The sequence below is a fragment of the Candoia aspera genome, chromosome 3 (assembly GCF_035149785.1).
Source record: "Candoia aspera isolate rCanAsp1 chromosome 3, rCanAsp1.hap2, whole genome shotgun sequence".
Lineage (NCBI taxonomy): Eukaryota > Metazoa > Chordata > Lepidosauria > Squamata > Boidae > Candoia > Candoia aspera.
Genome location: NC_086155.1, coordinates 104,177,393 through 104,192,699, shown reverse-complemented (window position 1 = coordinate 104,192,699; position 15,307 = coordinate 104,177,393). Strand labels below are relative to the sequence as shown.

At 38.3% G+C, this 15,307-nt stretch overlaps 1 protein-coding gene across 2 annotated transcripts in view; it reads left to right on the top strand.

Annotated features, from left to right (window-relative positions):
* The window catches only part of CEP350 (centrosomal protein 350), a 100,050-nt gene extending 85,177 nt beyond the window's left edge, over nucleotides 1-14,873 (top strand). The window contains exons 35-38 of one of the 2 annotated variants that reach the window (XM_063298461.1): nucleotides 2,075-2,476; nucleotides 6,122-6,268; nucleotides 7,283-7,405; nucleotides 10,369-14,873. In XM_063298461.1, the coding sequence (XP_063154531.1) occupies nucleotides 2,075-2,476; nucleotides 6,122-6,268; nucleotides 7,283-7,405; nucleotides 10,369-10,530 (834 nt within the window). In that variant the 3' untranslated portion in view covers nucleotides 10,531-14,873. Of the gene's footprint in view, nucleotides 1-2,074; nucleotides 2,477-6,121; nucleotides 6,275-7,282; nucleotides 7,406-10,368 lie in introns of both variants that reach the window. The other variant, XM_063298460.1, reaches the window with a different exon arrangement.
* The last annotated feature ends 434 nt before the right edge of the window (nucleotides 14,874-15,307 follow it).

The window sequence follows — 15,307 nt, the reverse complement described above, 5'->3', positions numbered from 1 at the left end:
ATCAAAAAGCACCACCTATGAATCTCATATCCCCTCACTTCATGGAAATGAGGAACAGGAGTTTCTCTCAGGATGTATGTATTGGAAGGTCAATTCCAGTTGAAGAAAGTAGTCCTGAAGGTACCTCAGTGCTAAGCCATATAGGATTTTACAGGTAAAAACTAGCTCATTGAATTGTGTATGGAAGCCAACAGGTAAAGTGAAGCACGAGTATAATGTTCTTGTGGTGATGAGTACTAGCCAACCATGACCTGTAGCTTCTCAGTGGTCTTCAGTGGCAGCACCCAATAAAGCACATGGCTGTAATCCATGTGATGAGGGCACAAGACACTGTCACAGGTTTCTCCTGCTTTAGATAGGGTTACTACAGAAGCTGGGCAAAATCACTTTTAGCTAGGGCCTCCACCTGCCTATATAGCAGTAGGTATGAGCCTACAAGAATCCCCAAGTTGCAAATATCTCCATTTGGTATGGGAGCTGACAGGGCACCTCAGTGTACAAATAGCAATTCCATCTTTGGGTAGTTATATATTTTTTGTAAAAGAAGCTGATGACAGTAAATTGAACTCACTGCTTTAAACAACAAATTACACATACCACAAACTGCTTTTGGAACTCTAATGTTTCAGAAGCAATTTATCAAAAGGCAGAAAGAGTCTCTGGAAAAACAAAGTATCAAGCTTTTGTTGGATATTTTATGGTGGGTTTGGCTTGATCTTTGGGTTTAGGATGTTTGGTTGACTTTTTTTCAGTTTGGGATGCTAACAACTGAGCTTGCATTCTTTTTTTTTTGCTTACTCATGAAACTAAAAAGACTGAACAAGAACTGCACATTCATTCATTCATTTGTTTATTTATTTGCACTTATATCCTGTCTTTCTTGAAGACGCAAAAATCAGCATACCTAATATTTCAATCTAGATATATCTTTACAACAATACAATGAAGGTAATGGCTGTTCCAAAGTAGGACAATAAGGAATTGAACATGGGTCATTGTAATCCTAGTCAATACACTTTTCTATGTTCTATGTTTTAGTTTTCTGTGCATGGAATTACATTATTATATTTTTCTGTTAGGGATCCATGAGGTACTGCTGTTGTACCATTTCCATTTAATTAAGTGGAGCTTGCGCAAATGGATTGGCCTACTTGGTCACCTGCCAGGGCACACCTTAGTAGGTTCCCTAGTAAGGACCATTAGAATCTATTGGTTATTGCAAGTTTGGGCAACATTTTTGTGACTTGGGACTGCCTGATAGAAAAATGTTTTTTTTGTCCTGTGAGGACTGCAGTAGGCTTAATGATAAAGCAATAATATCACCAGAGGGTCATCAGGTTTGGGGCAGGGATTACAGCTTAACATGTCTATTTTGCATCTTTTAATTGAAAAAAATGTATACTGTATACTGGCTGACTTTTGGTGATGCAAACTTGGGCTGCCCAGTGAACCTCAAAAAGATGTCTCATTGTTTGCATGCAGCCTGTGGACTCAATAAAAGTGAACTAGAAGTGGGGTAGACCCAGAGATTTTCCTTAGACAAGTCATAATCTTTGGCCAGAACTAGCAACAAATTCCTCATAATTTTTGTTAACATAGAAATGAGTTAATCCATCTCAGTTTTCTGGATAGGGAATTGCTGATTGGGAATTCCAACCACATATCTCAGTATAAAACACCTGTTAGTTACTAATAAAAGTAAATTGCTGTTATAAATTTCCCTGCTCAGTTCCAGTATTCAGTATAGGGAGAAGCCTTGTGCTCCTCAGACTTGTATGCAGAAGCATTGTTTTTTTAACATTGCATAAAATGAAATCCAGATTAGAGCAGGAATTTCTGAGTTTTTATTACCTTTTATTTCTGAGTAGACATTATGTTGTATTTTGTTAAAATTCTTGAATTTTTCTATCTCTCACTTTCCTGCATCCTAAGAACAAAAAAGAGTCTAACAACTGAAAATGTGATTATCTACCATTAAATCTCAAAGTGTTAATGGCTAATACATATCAAAAACTGGAGCATAGTGCAGGGAAGACTTAATGTTCTAAGTAATAATCACTTTCTTATTATTCAGGAAAGTCCTGTATTTGGTGCCAGTGGACAGGAAGAACTTGCCAAGAGGCTGGCGGAACTGGAGCTTAGCCGGGAGTTTCTGAGTGTGTTAGGAGATGACCAAGATTGGTTTGATGAGGATTTTGGCTTGAGTTCACACAAGCTCCCTCAAAAACAAGCTGAAGAATCAACAGTATTACCTAAGACTGAACTGCCAAAAGTGTCCCCAAAGCCATGTGAAGAACCCTTGGCTGTACCATATGTTGCAGAAGAGGTGGAGGAGTTGGTGCATGCAGCAGCTGAGAAGCTATGGAAATGCAAAGAGTTGGGGCATGATCTTCAGGCTCTCAGCTTTCCCAGAGACATGAATGAACCCCCCAAACACGATGACATTGAAACTGTTAGTAAACAGATCTACAAACAGGTATGGCAATTATCTCAAATTCTAGTGAAATGTATGAAAATAAAGGAAATGTACAAAAGGAGTCCCAATTTTTAAAAAATAGAAGGAGTGCTCTTTTGGCATGATTAATGATAGAAAACAAGGTATGCTGTGTTGTGGAAGGCAGATACAATTAAGTGAGAAAAAGAGAGAAGGGGATGGAGTATTTTTTTAAAACCCTAGAAACAGTTTACCTTTTTAGGAAGCTCTATATCCCACATTAAAGACCATGGCCCTAAGAATAGCAGTTTTTGTTGTTTATTTGTTTAGTCGCTTCCGACTCTTCGTGACTTCATGGACCAGCCCACGCCAGAGCTTCCTGTCGGTCGTCAACACCCCCAGCTCCCTCAGGGACGAGTCCGTCACCTCTAGAATATCATCCATCCACCTTGCCCTTGGTCGGCCCCTCTTCCTTTTGCCCTCCACTCTCCCTAGCATCAGCACCTTCTCCAGGGTGTCCTGTCTTCTCATTATGTGGCCAAAGTATTTCAGTTTTGCCTTTAATATCATTCCCTCAAGTGAGCAGTCTGGCTTTATTTCCTGGAGGATGGACTGGTTTGATCTTCGTGCAGTCCAAGGCACTCTCAGAATTTTCCTCCAACACCACAGTTCAAAAGCATCGATCTTCCTTCGCTCAGCCTTCCTTATGGTCCAGCTCTCGCAGCCATATGTTACTACAGGGAACACCATTGCTTTAACTATGCGGGCCTTTGTTGTCAGTGTGATGTCTCTGCTCTTAACTATTTTATCGAGATTTGTCATTGCTCTTCTTCCAAGGATTAAGCGTCTTCTGATTTCCTGACTGCAGTCAGCATCTGCAGTAATCTTCGCACCTAGGAATACAAAGTCTTTCACTGCTTCTACATTTTCTCCCTCTATTTGCCAGTTATCAATCAAGCTGGTTGCCATAATCTTGGTTTTTTTGAGGTTTAGCTGCAAACCAGCTTTTGCACTTTCTTCTTTCACCTTCATCATAAGGCTCCTCAGTTCCTCTTCGCTTTCAGCCATCAAAGTGGTATCATCTGCATATCTGAGATTGTTAATGTTTCTTCCAGAGATTTTAACTCCAGCCTTGGATTCCTCAAGGCCAGCTTGTCGCATGATGTGTTCTGCATACAAGTTGAATAGGTAGGGTGAGAGGATACAGCCCTGCCGTACTCCTTTCCCAATCGTAAACCAGTCTGTTGTTCCGTGATCTGTTCTTACTGTTGCTACTTGGTCGTTATACAGATTCTTCAGGAGGCAGACAAGATGACTTGGTATCCCCATACCACTAAGAACTTGCCACAATTTGTTATGGTCCACACAATCAAAGGCTTTAGAATAGTCAATAAAACAGAAATAGATGTTTTTCTGAAACTCCCTGGCTTTTTCCATTATCCAGCGGATATTGGCAATTTGGTCTCTAGTTCCTCTGCCTTTTCTAAACCCAGCTTGTACATCTGGCAATTCTCGCTCCATGAAGTGCTGAAGTCTACCTTGCAGGATCTTGAGCATTACCTTACTGGCATGTGAAATGAGTGCCACTGTTCGATAGTTTGAACATTCTTTAGTGTTTCCCTTTTTTGGTATGGGGATATAAGTTGATTTTTTCCAGTCTGATGGCCATTCTTGTGTTTTCCAAATTTGCTGGCATATAGCATGCATTACCTTGACAGCATCATCTTGCAAGATTTTGAACAGTTCAGCTGGGATGCCGTCGTCTCCTGTTGCCTTGTTATTAGCAATGCTTCTTAAGGCCCACTCAACCTCACTCTTCAGGATGTCTGGCTCTAGCTCACTGACCACACCGTCAAAGCTATCCCCGATATTGTTATCCTTCCTATACAGGTCTTCTGTATATTCTTGCCACCTTTTCTTGATCTCTTCTTCTTCTGTTAGGTCCTTGCCATCTTTGTTTTTGATCATACCCATTTTTGCTTGGAATTTACCTCCAATGTTTCTAATTTTCTGGAAGAGGTCTCTTGTCCTTCCTATTCTATTGTCTTCTTCCACTTCCGCGCATTGCTTGTTTAAAAATAATTCCTTATCTCTTCTGGCTAACCTCTGGAATTTTGCATTTAATTGGGCATATCTCCCCCTATCACTGTTGCCTTTTGCTTTCCTTCTTTCTTGGGCTACTTCTAGTGTCTCAGCAGACAGCCATTTTGCCTTCTTGGTTTTCTCTTTCTTTGGGATGTATTTTGTTGCTGCCTCCTGAACAATGCTGCCGACTTCTGTCCAGAGTTCTTCCGGGACCCTATCTACTAAGTCCAGTCCCTTAAATCGATTCTTCACCTCCACTGCATATTCCTTAGGAATATTAGTGAGCTCATATCTAGCTGATCTGTGGGTCTTCCCTAATCTCTTTAGTCTGATCCTAAATTGTGCAAGAAGAAGTTCATGATCTGAACTACAGTCAGCTCCAGGCCTTGTTTTTACCGACTGTACAGATGTCCGCCACCTTTGGCTGCAAAGGATGTAATCAATCTGATTTCGGTGTTGTCCATCTGGTGAAGTCCATGTATAAAGCCGTCTCTTAGGTTGTTGGAAGAGAGTGTTTGTTATGCAGAGTGAATTGTCTTGGCAAAATTCTATCAGCCTATGTCCTGCTTCATTTTGTTCTCCCAGGCCATACTTACCTGTAATTCGAGGTGTCATTTGACTGCCCACCTTAGCATTCCAGTCTCCTGTGATGAAAATAACATCTCTTTTAGGCGTGTTGTCCAGTAGGTGCTGCAGATCCTCATAGAACTGCTCTACTTCAGCTTCTTCAGCATTTGTGGTTGGGGCGTATATTTGGATCACTGTGATGTTAGATGGCTTGCCCTGAATTCGAATTGAGATCATTCTGTCGTTTTTTGGGTTGTATCCAAGCACTGCTTTAGCCACTTTACTATTAATTATGAAGGCTACTCCATTTCTTCTGTGGTCCTCTTGTCCACAGTAGTAGATCTGGTGGTCATTTGATGTGAAGTGGCCCATTCCAGTCCATTTCAGTTCACTGACGCCCAGAATGTCTATCTTTAATCTTGACATCTCACCAATAACCACATCCAATTTGCCCTGGCTCATAGATCTTACATTCCAGGTTCCAATGGTGTGTTGATCCTTAGAACATCGGATTCGCCGTTCACCACCAGCACCGTCGGCCGCTAGCCGTCCTTTCGGCTTTGAGCTAGCTGCGTCATCACGTCTGGGGCTAGTTGAGCTCATCCTCTGTTCCTCCCCAGTAGCATTTTGACCATCTTCCGACCTGGGGGTCTCACCTTCCGATGGTATATCGACATATCTCTGGTTGTACTGATCCATTTAGTTTTCATGGCAAGAATACTGGGGTGGGTTGCCATTACCTTCCCCAGGGATCGCATTTAGTCTGACCTCTCTGTCATGACCTTCCCGTCTTGGGTGGCCCTTCACGGTTTAGCTCATGGCATCATTGAGGTGCTCAAGCTCCAGCACCACGACAAGGTAACGATCCTTTGCTGGGAAGAATAGCAGTAGTAGGCAAAATTATATTCCACTGGCTGCATAGTGTTCAGCATAAATACTTTCATAAGTCTTTTTGTTTGGTTCTTTGAAAAATTATACAGTGTTATAATAATACAAAATAGTAATACAATGTTTCTTTTACTTTCGTTTATCAAGGCTGTGTTTGATTTAACAAGAGAGATTTTTGGAGAAATCTTTGCAGAAGATCCAAATTTGAATCAGCCCTTATGGATGAAACCCAGCAGGATCATTTCTGGTTACTTCCGACGAGTAAAAAATCCAAATGATCTTGAAGAAATAAAAGTAGGAGTAAGATTAATACCTTGAGCTTTAAACTGATTTACAGAAATAAATTAACAGTTTATCTAGAAAGCGGTTCTCAAACAGTTTTGTCTCAGGATACCTTTACATTCTTAAAAATGATTGAGGACCCCAAAGAGCTTTGGTTTATCTGGATTACATCTATCAATATATACTGTATTAGGAATTAAAACTGATAAATTTTAAAATATTTATTTGACTTTGTGGACCCCTTGAAAGGGTCTTGGCCACCCCCAGGGGTCCTGAGACCACACTGAGAACCACTGATCTAGAACCTGAGGCAGAGTGTGAAGTCTGGTGGAGTTTTATTATGCATTTTTACTTGAAAATTAATTTTCTCGCACCATCAGTCATATTCCAAAGTGAGTGCATATGATGCCATCCCTCTGAATTTTCCACTTTGGTTTCTTCTTACTGTATTGCTGATTTCACTTAAGTGTTAGTTTGTATCAGGATATGGATGAATGCTTATATTTCTTAAAACTTAAATAATGAAGGCTGCTTTAATTGTCACTAATATTTAATATTGCTCCAGTTACAAGGTAACTTATATGTATGTTAGATGTAACATACAACATATTTTTTTTAAAAATACAGTGAATGGTAACCAATATATAATGAATGAAGATCCTTCCAGTACAGGAACTAGTGATAGCTGTCCCTGGATTACTGGGTCAGGGCTGGGGATAGTTCAAAGGAATGCCTGATGCTGCATTTATCTATACTCTGCAATGTAAAACAGTTGAACCACTGCCATAATTCTTAATTAAGTTCATGGTTATTGCTAGAGTTGGCTACCAGGTTGCTTTATTATAGTTGTAATTGCCTAGAAATACAATGTGTTTTCTGTTGCCTATATGCCATATCTAGCTCCTCACTAGAAGTCTTACTCATGACACTTCCCTCTGAAAGCTGCTCATAGAGATGATGCTGCGGCTAGAGGAAACTTATTTAGTTAGCATTTATTATTTATTTTTTCTTTCTTCTTTATCCTAGCTTTTCATAACAACGGAGATCTTAAAGCTTTTAAATTTGAGAAAGGAATCAAACAATAAAACAGACTGGCAGAAAATGATGAAATTTGGACGCAAAAAACGGGATAGAGTGGATCACATACTGGTTAGTAGTTATTTTTCAAGTATGCATTGTAGTCAGACATAAATAGCTGGCAGCCTTTATGGTTAGAAAAAAATTGTGTTAGATTTAATATTATTAATATAGTGGGTGTTAGCTTGTTCTTCTCTCCCAGATCTGCTGTAGAATGTCTTTCAGACTCCTAAGCAGAAGAAATGTAGGCATGAGGAGAACTCCATTCCACCAGCAGGCAGATTAAATATATCCTTTCCTGTGCTTATGAAGAGCCATATTTCTTGTGTGTATCCATATAAACTATGGATAAATTTCAGCTGCAATTAGGCATTTCCAAATTCAGATCTTTAAATAGAATATATTAAGGATTTTATTTATTTATTTATTTATTTATTTACTTACTTACTTACTTACTTACAAGGGTTTATAGGCTGCTTTAGTCAGAACCAACTCATGGTAAAATTGCCCCTCCATAAGTCAGGATAAAAAAAATACAAAAGAAAACAATCTCATCATGTAACATAATAATGAAATAATCTGCATCAGAGCCAGGAATGAAACACATTTAATAGAATCCACAGACCTGATTTCTTTAAAATTTAATGGATATAAAGCAATGGGGCTCTATAGCACATGGTAGTTTTGCTAGCTCAGTCAAAACTTACTACTACTTTCTGTCTCATCCCTGCTGGTTTGATGAAGACAAGTTGCTTTGACTGAAAGCAGCTAAGAAAAAAAAGTCTTTTCTTTCTCTCTTACGGGAAAGAGAAATGGGAAATATTCTAGTTGCAGATGATGTTTGATGGAAGCATGGACAGTGCCATTGGTAGATAGCAAGCCCCAAAGTATCCATCATCATTTCTTGGCCAAAGCAGGAAAGGCTAGAATTGGGATGGCTTCAAAACTAGTGCCCCTGGAACTTATGTAATGAGGTGCTAACGGTGTGGCATAAAAAGCAGGAGACTGTGAATTCTAGCCCTGCCTTAGGCACGAAAGCCGGCTGGGTGACTTTGGGCCAGTTACTCTTCTCTCAGCACAACCCACCTCACAGGGTTGTTGCTGTGGGGAAAATAGGAGGTGGGAAGATTAAGTATGTTTACTGCCTTGAGTTATATATAAAAAAGGTGGAATAAAAATATAATAATAATAATAATAATACCGTCATGCAAGATTCAACAACTGCAGTCACCTCTGCAGTTTAACAGTTGGGGAGAAGCTTGTCATACCTGATAAACTGTGATTCCATAGTCTCTTTAATGTTCAACTATTTAAGTTATCCTGGTTTTATGTCACGCAGTGGATGTGCCAACCAGATTTTTGCTCATCAAGAAGTCATTGAGTAATGATTAATATGAAAAAGAAAGTTTATTGTATATGTGCTGATTTAAAGAAAACATGCAATAAAGTGAAAAGATTTCTATTATGTTTGGCATGTCTATCCAGTTAAAAGTTGGTTGCTGAATGTGGTAAAAGCAGTATATGATAGAGGTAAAACATCTAGGAAAATGAATGGTTAGTTAATGATTCAACACTGAGCATGGAGTAAGACAAGGCTGTTTTATTGTTTAATGTATTTATGGATACATAAATATACTTGTGATGTAAAAAACATGTTGTTTGATAACTTAATTATATGTATGCTTCTGGAAGAGATGATGCCTTGTTGTTGGTTGAGAACCCAAATGATTTGCAGCAAATATTAGACTGTATGATACAACAAGGAATATTTGCTGTTTTTAACCGAGAAAATGGAGTGAATGATTGAGAGTTATACATAAATGGCCAAAAAAAAAAAAAGCTAGGGCAAGGAGATGAAGGTGTGTATGTTGGGAAAATGTTTATTACAGATGGGAAAATTGATGGAGAATTGAGGTGGTAGAAGGTCTATGGTCTATTGTGAAGAATGAATGTCAGTGGAAAAGTGTGCTTCTAATCACTTTCTAATATGGAAATGAGAGTTGGCTAAATCAAGAGAAACATAAAAGTAAGTTTAATTTCATAGGAATGGGATATTTAAATGTGCATGATAAAACAAGAAGATACAAGGTTAAGAAAGTATGGGTGCTCAGTAAATGTGGACTGAAAACAAAAGTGAGTGACCAGTATAAATGTACATTAAGAACGAAGATCAAATTGCAAAATAAATATATGAAGGAAGAATACATGGGTTGAGAGGAAGAAGAAGAGTGAGAAACTAATGGTTGCCTGGAGTTGATGAGTTCCTGAAAAACAAAGAGGTAAAAAGTGTAAAGAACAAAAGGTAGTATATAGACATAGTGGAAGCAAGGAAGGTATGGAGAAGTAGTGAATGGCGTTGATATAAATTAGTTTTAGTATGCTTCCTTTTTTATGTGTATCATGCCTTTAATTTCTTTGGCCTTCTGTTTCTTACTCCTTTTTTGCACTCTGCATAATGTTGCTTACCCCAAAAGCAAGTAGCATGATAGATATGTATGTATATATGTAAAGAACTAAGCCTGGCTAAAACTTTTTTCAAAAATATTTTATGGCAAAATGGCTACTTTTGGAGATAGAGGAGCTTGAGCATATGGAAATTGTTACTCCACATCCTTAATTGGATATGGAGATATTTAATAATGCTGACACTGTTGCAAAGCATGAGTAGGCTTAAAGTTACTAACACTGTAGACAGTCATTTCAGTGGAATATGAGTAACACCAAAGCCAGGCTTACTGGAATAGCCAGAGTCATTGATAAGTGAGTGAGTGAGTGAGTGCCATCAAGTCAGTGTTGACTCTTGGTGACCACATAGATAGCAATGGTTGTAGTCCGATTTTTATGTTTTGGTTTTAAATATATTTAGGAACTGTTATTCACTTTCTTTCCTGTGGGTTGTAAAAAAACTAAAGGATCATTGTGACTTTTATATAATGCCTGCTATATGGATTTACAGTAATAATTCTTATTATATATGTTTACAGAACAGTATTTTAATGGTAGTGACTTTTCTCCCTCCCCTTTCTAATTCTAAGGTGCAGGAATTGCATGAGGAAGAGGCTCAGTGGGTGAACTATGATGAAGATGAGTTGTTTGTGAAGATGCAACTAGCAGATGGGATTTTTGAGGCCTTAATTAGAGAGACTATTGATCTCCTCAATCAGATCACTGAAAAACAGAAGTTGTTGCTTGTGTAACATCAAACTATATTTTTCTCAAAATGATGCTGTTACTGGAGTACAGTATGATCTTATGATTGGCTGAGAAGTGACAGAACACCTCTTCTTCCTGTGCTGCCTTTGGATCTCCTACACTGGATTTCTTTCAGAAAGGCTCCCCCTCCCCCAATATGCTTTTGCCAATTCAGTATGTACAATAATACTTGGCACTTGTTCTTTTGATATGGCAGTTTGTAAATGGTTGGGTTGGAGCACCAAGTACCCAATGATGGAAACTCAAGTTATTAGTAAACATTCTTCATTTTAATAACTGCTGTTCTAGTTTGTTTTAAGTGTAATTTATAATTCTTTTAACTGACTTAACAATTTATATGTCAGTCCAAACAAACATCTACTCCTCACTCTTATGTAATTTCCATCTTTCTGTCTCACTATGAACCTAGTGTCATTGGATTAATGCATGAGGATTTTAGAAGTCATGCTCCTTTTCTTCAGCTAAATTTTTATTTCCACTGCTTAAAAGATTAATCTGGGCTAATTTTTCTACTTTTCCACTATATATGTTTTTCCTCAGTGAACCACCAGCTGCTCCTAAGTAAATGGTACTCAGGATTCTCTCAGGATTTTAATATGTGAGAGTTAGGAAAAAATGCTTACGTAATGCGGGCCATTGATCCCTTTGATTCCTCCCTTGCTTACCACCTTACTGTAATGTACTGGTAAAACCATTACTTGAACTAGCTAGGGTTAGGAATGTATGTACCAAAGAGAGTGATACTCAGTGCTTGACTCTGGACCTGTTTTTTTTATGCGTGTGACATTTCTTCTAGCTTATTTTATAACTCCTAAGAAATAAATGTCTAGTGCTATATGATTGCACTGCTATAGGATTTAAAACATCAGAATATCTGTACATTAGGAATGCATCTGTCTCATAAAAATGGGGAATCATACTGTGTACAAGCAATCTATCTGAGAGAGACAAGAGTCTACTAAGATCCAAATGCATGTTTTTCATTGTGGGGTAGAAACGGATTGTGAAGAGGCATATCAAACTAATGTACTTGGAAATGGAAATAGGATGTCAAAAGCCGTTCTGCCAAGATTTCCATGACTGTTAGGGTGGGACCACTGTCAAACACAGTGTGGCTCATACTGCCTCCATTCTCCCGCCCCCAAAGATTTCTCCAGAGAACACAAGATAATCTAGGCTTGACTACTGATGCCTTAATTTGAAATCTAGATTACTTGAGGAAACATTGAATCAGAGTGGATTCAAAATCTGTTTATCCCAGCAGAGACAGCATTCCAAAGCATAGGAGGAGGCATTCCAAAGACTCTATGCACCAATTTATGCCCTTTTCCCTTTCATCTTTAGTTTCTTGGTCTTCCAGTTAAGCATACATCTGCCAGTACTGTCTTGACCTCTTTTGAAACTTCTTGTGATTTATTTGCTGTTTGCACAGGAACACACAACCAAGATAGCTCCTTTTAACCAGAAAATATACAAGAAAATTGTTGGCATACAAGCAGAGATTCTCATATGTGGATTGACAGAATCACATTTGTAACTTTGGGATGATTAATTATTGCTATAAGGGCTAAAGGAACAAAAGACAGTGAGAATAACTAGCACGTATACTTACTAGCATGTAAATGCCAACTGTAAACCTGGTGGAGCAAGCTGCTATGAGTTAAGTGTCACTTCATACTGAACCTCAGAATGTTCTTAATGCATGTTTAATACCTAAGCAAAGTTGCTGTTTTTTTTCTTTATTTTTGAACAAATGAGGCCATTTTCTAACAGTTTTAGGTTTACCATTTTTGGGCCAGCCATGTCTTTTTACCCACATAGATAAATTATGAGAATCAAGGGAATTATCCAAGCAAAGAGGTGGGGGGAAGTCACCAACCAAACTGATAGCTATATTGATAAAATAGAAATAGAATATTGGCATGCCCGAGGTTACTAAAACAATAGTAATATGTACCGTATATTGCTTATCTCAAAGTTGTTGCTGTGATCCATAGTCGTACAAAGGCTTCACCGCAACCAAACCTGGAGTAAAGGGGCTGACATATGGTATAGATTTAAATTGAGAGAACTGTGGCTGTTACAGCATTCTTTGTAAGGCAACGATTACTTGGACATGAATCCAGGAAAAGTCTAGCCACATCGTTTGGTGTTGAGGAATGGTCTTCAATATTGCCTTACCAGCTCCATATACCAGAAAGGGCAATCCATTCAGGCCTTATATGGCATTTTTCTTCTACCCCACAACTGCATGTGGCAGGTTCTGGGAATTCACTTTATCCTTAAAGATGCCTCAGAATGCTGATACCATACATCTCAACTAAGTTTCAGCTGAATTGATCTACCAGCTGAACTGCCTGTTACCAAAGTCGTACAATCTCTGATTTGGTGTAGGCCCTCAAGGGCTGTTACACTGGGATTCTTGAGAAGGCAATTCCTTTTTGGCTCAAGTGTAACTACCTAATCTCATCTTGCAACTGAATAGACTGGGTGAAGAGGGTACCTGCAAAATGAAAGGAGAAAGTGAGTAAGAGGGGGAAAGAGTGAATGGCTACTTGCCTTAAAGAGCTGTTCTGGGCAACCCTCTTTTGCTTAACAGGCTGACACATTAATGATGCATTCCTGTTCCCAAAATCCCCTTTCTGCTGCCTCTGTCCAAGATGGCCCCAAATATTGATTGCCTCTACAGTTTTTTTTCCTGCTAGGGAGGGGTTATACTGAAGTTCTGTATCATAAAAAAGGGCTGGAGGTTTGCCCTCAAATACCTGTTGATTTGGGTGGTTATGGCTACCAGATTCAACCTTTGTACCACCTTGCAGGAACAGCTTATCATAGTTTTCTACAGTGCTTAATTATTCCTGCAAGTGAGATTGGAGGGTCATATATCTATTCTGGAGAATGCACCTGAAAACATTTTGTGAGATTCACTAGAATACCTCTAGCTCACTTTGAGAGCTCCTGTGTGTGTATAAATATGTAACACATGCTATTGTCACCCACAGATTCATGAATTCATATATCTGAGTGTCATTTTCCAAATGCTTTTTTATTTGCATGCAAATACAGGCATGACCATTGTATATACTAAATGTGAAAGTGAATTTTAACATAGTGTCGAGTGGATTCTTTGGATGGTTGTCCTTTTTCCATCATAGTTCAGAATGGACATAAAGCAGCACAGAGGAGTTTAATCATGACAAAGAATCACTATTGTCTTGGAGAGTATATCCTGAATATATTGAAATTATATTGTGACCAGCCACCAGAATTGACTTCGGAGAAAAATGCTGACAATTTTGAGTCTAAAAGAAAGCAATATATAGCACAACTAGAAAGTAGGGACTCTGTTGGTGCTGTTCTATTCTGTATTAAAGAAATGAATTATTGAGGAAAATTGCACACCCCAAAATTTATGCAAATATAAAGAGCAACAATCCTTTGGAACAGTTCCTGATCTATAGATTTAAGATAAAATCCTAAAGATTTCCTGTTAAAGCTCAATTTAAATGCAAAAGCATCACCAAGAATGCCATTGTACGTGCTCTTGTATAATTACCGTTTATTTCAAAGGAGGCTTGAATAGGAAAGTGGTTCCATGGATTGTAGCCTTTTCAATGCTCCAGTCTCTCAGAAAACTTAACAAGGTTTTGTCACCTATTTGGTGAGGGGGAGGAGGACAAATGGATGATCTTCAAAAATGTGGCCTTAGCATTTTTGCAATACTTGAATAAAAGTGTGTATTCACTAAAGAAATTCCATAGCACAGCATTCAGAGACCTTTGAAGACACTGCACAGTAAAGCCTTTTTTTTTTCAGTCACGTTTGCTACTTAATCAGAATTGACTGACGTTCCAGCAGCAAAAACAGTTTTGACAGTTGTAAAGTAATTCTTTGTAAATTGTACATTGTCAATATAAACAGGCAAAACTCATCTGAGCTCATTTGAAATCTAATGGAGAAAAGAAGGGTGAATTGTAACACATCGGAGTAAATAAAAGTTTTGGGAGAGCCTTTGCTGTACCTTTGCAGAGTTGTCTTGGGGGAACTGTTCTTCCATGCATACTGTACTGCGCAGATACTCAACTGCTCCTGCCTATGTGTTTATGTAAATAACATACTCATATAGGTTTCCAGGCCAATTTCAGCCAATGTATGCACTTCTTTGTGCAGTTTGGCTTGGTAGAATACAGGGTGTTAAAAGGTTCTTGTAATTTTGAAATGTAAAATATACCAGGATAGTCTCTGTGTACACCGATGTAAATACCTTTGTTATTTTGAGATGTACTTTAAGAGAATAAAGTCTGTAAATAAAGTGATTTATAAATTATCCAAATAGTTTACCAGTCTTTAAAATCAAGTACTTTGTTCATATGCTGTCCATTCTGGGTGAATCTAGGTTTCAGTGCCCTTCAAAAATACTCACCGGAGACCAAGTGTGCTTTAATTACCCAAATTACTTTCTTGATCAAACCAATGTCTAATTAATCTAGCATTATGTTTCCAAGATTGATCAAATGCCTCTGGGCATTCCAATAAGAACATGAAGATATTTGATTTTAGCACTTTATAATGGTTTCTTCTGCACATGGAAAGTTTATTTACTAATGGTTTCTCAACAATTGCCACTTAAGGTACTTTAAGCCTAAGAAAAGAAACGGTGAGAGAATAGTTCTAAGCCAAAAGGCCACATTGGTCTTTGTAGTCAATATTCAGAGTATTCCTTGTTAATCTTGGCTTGAATTGATAGGTTTAGGCAAAACT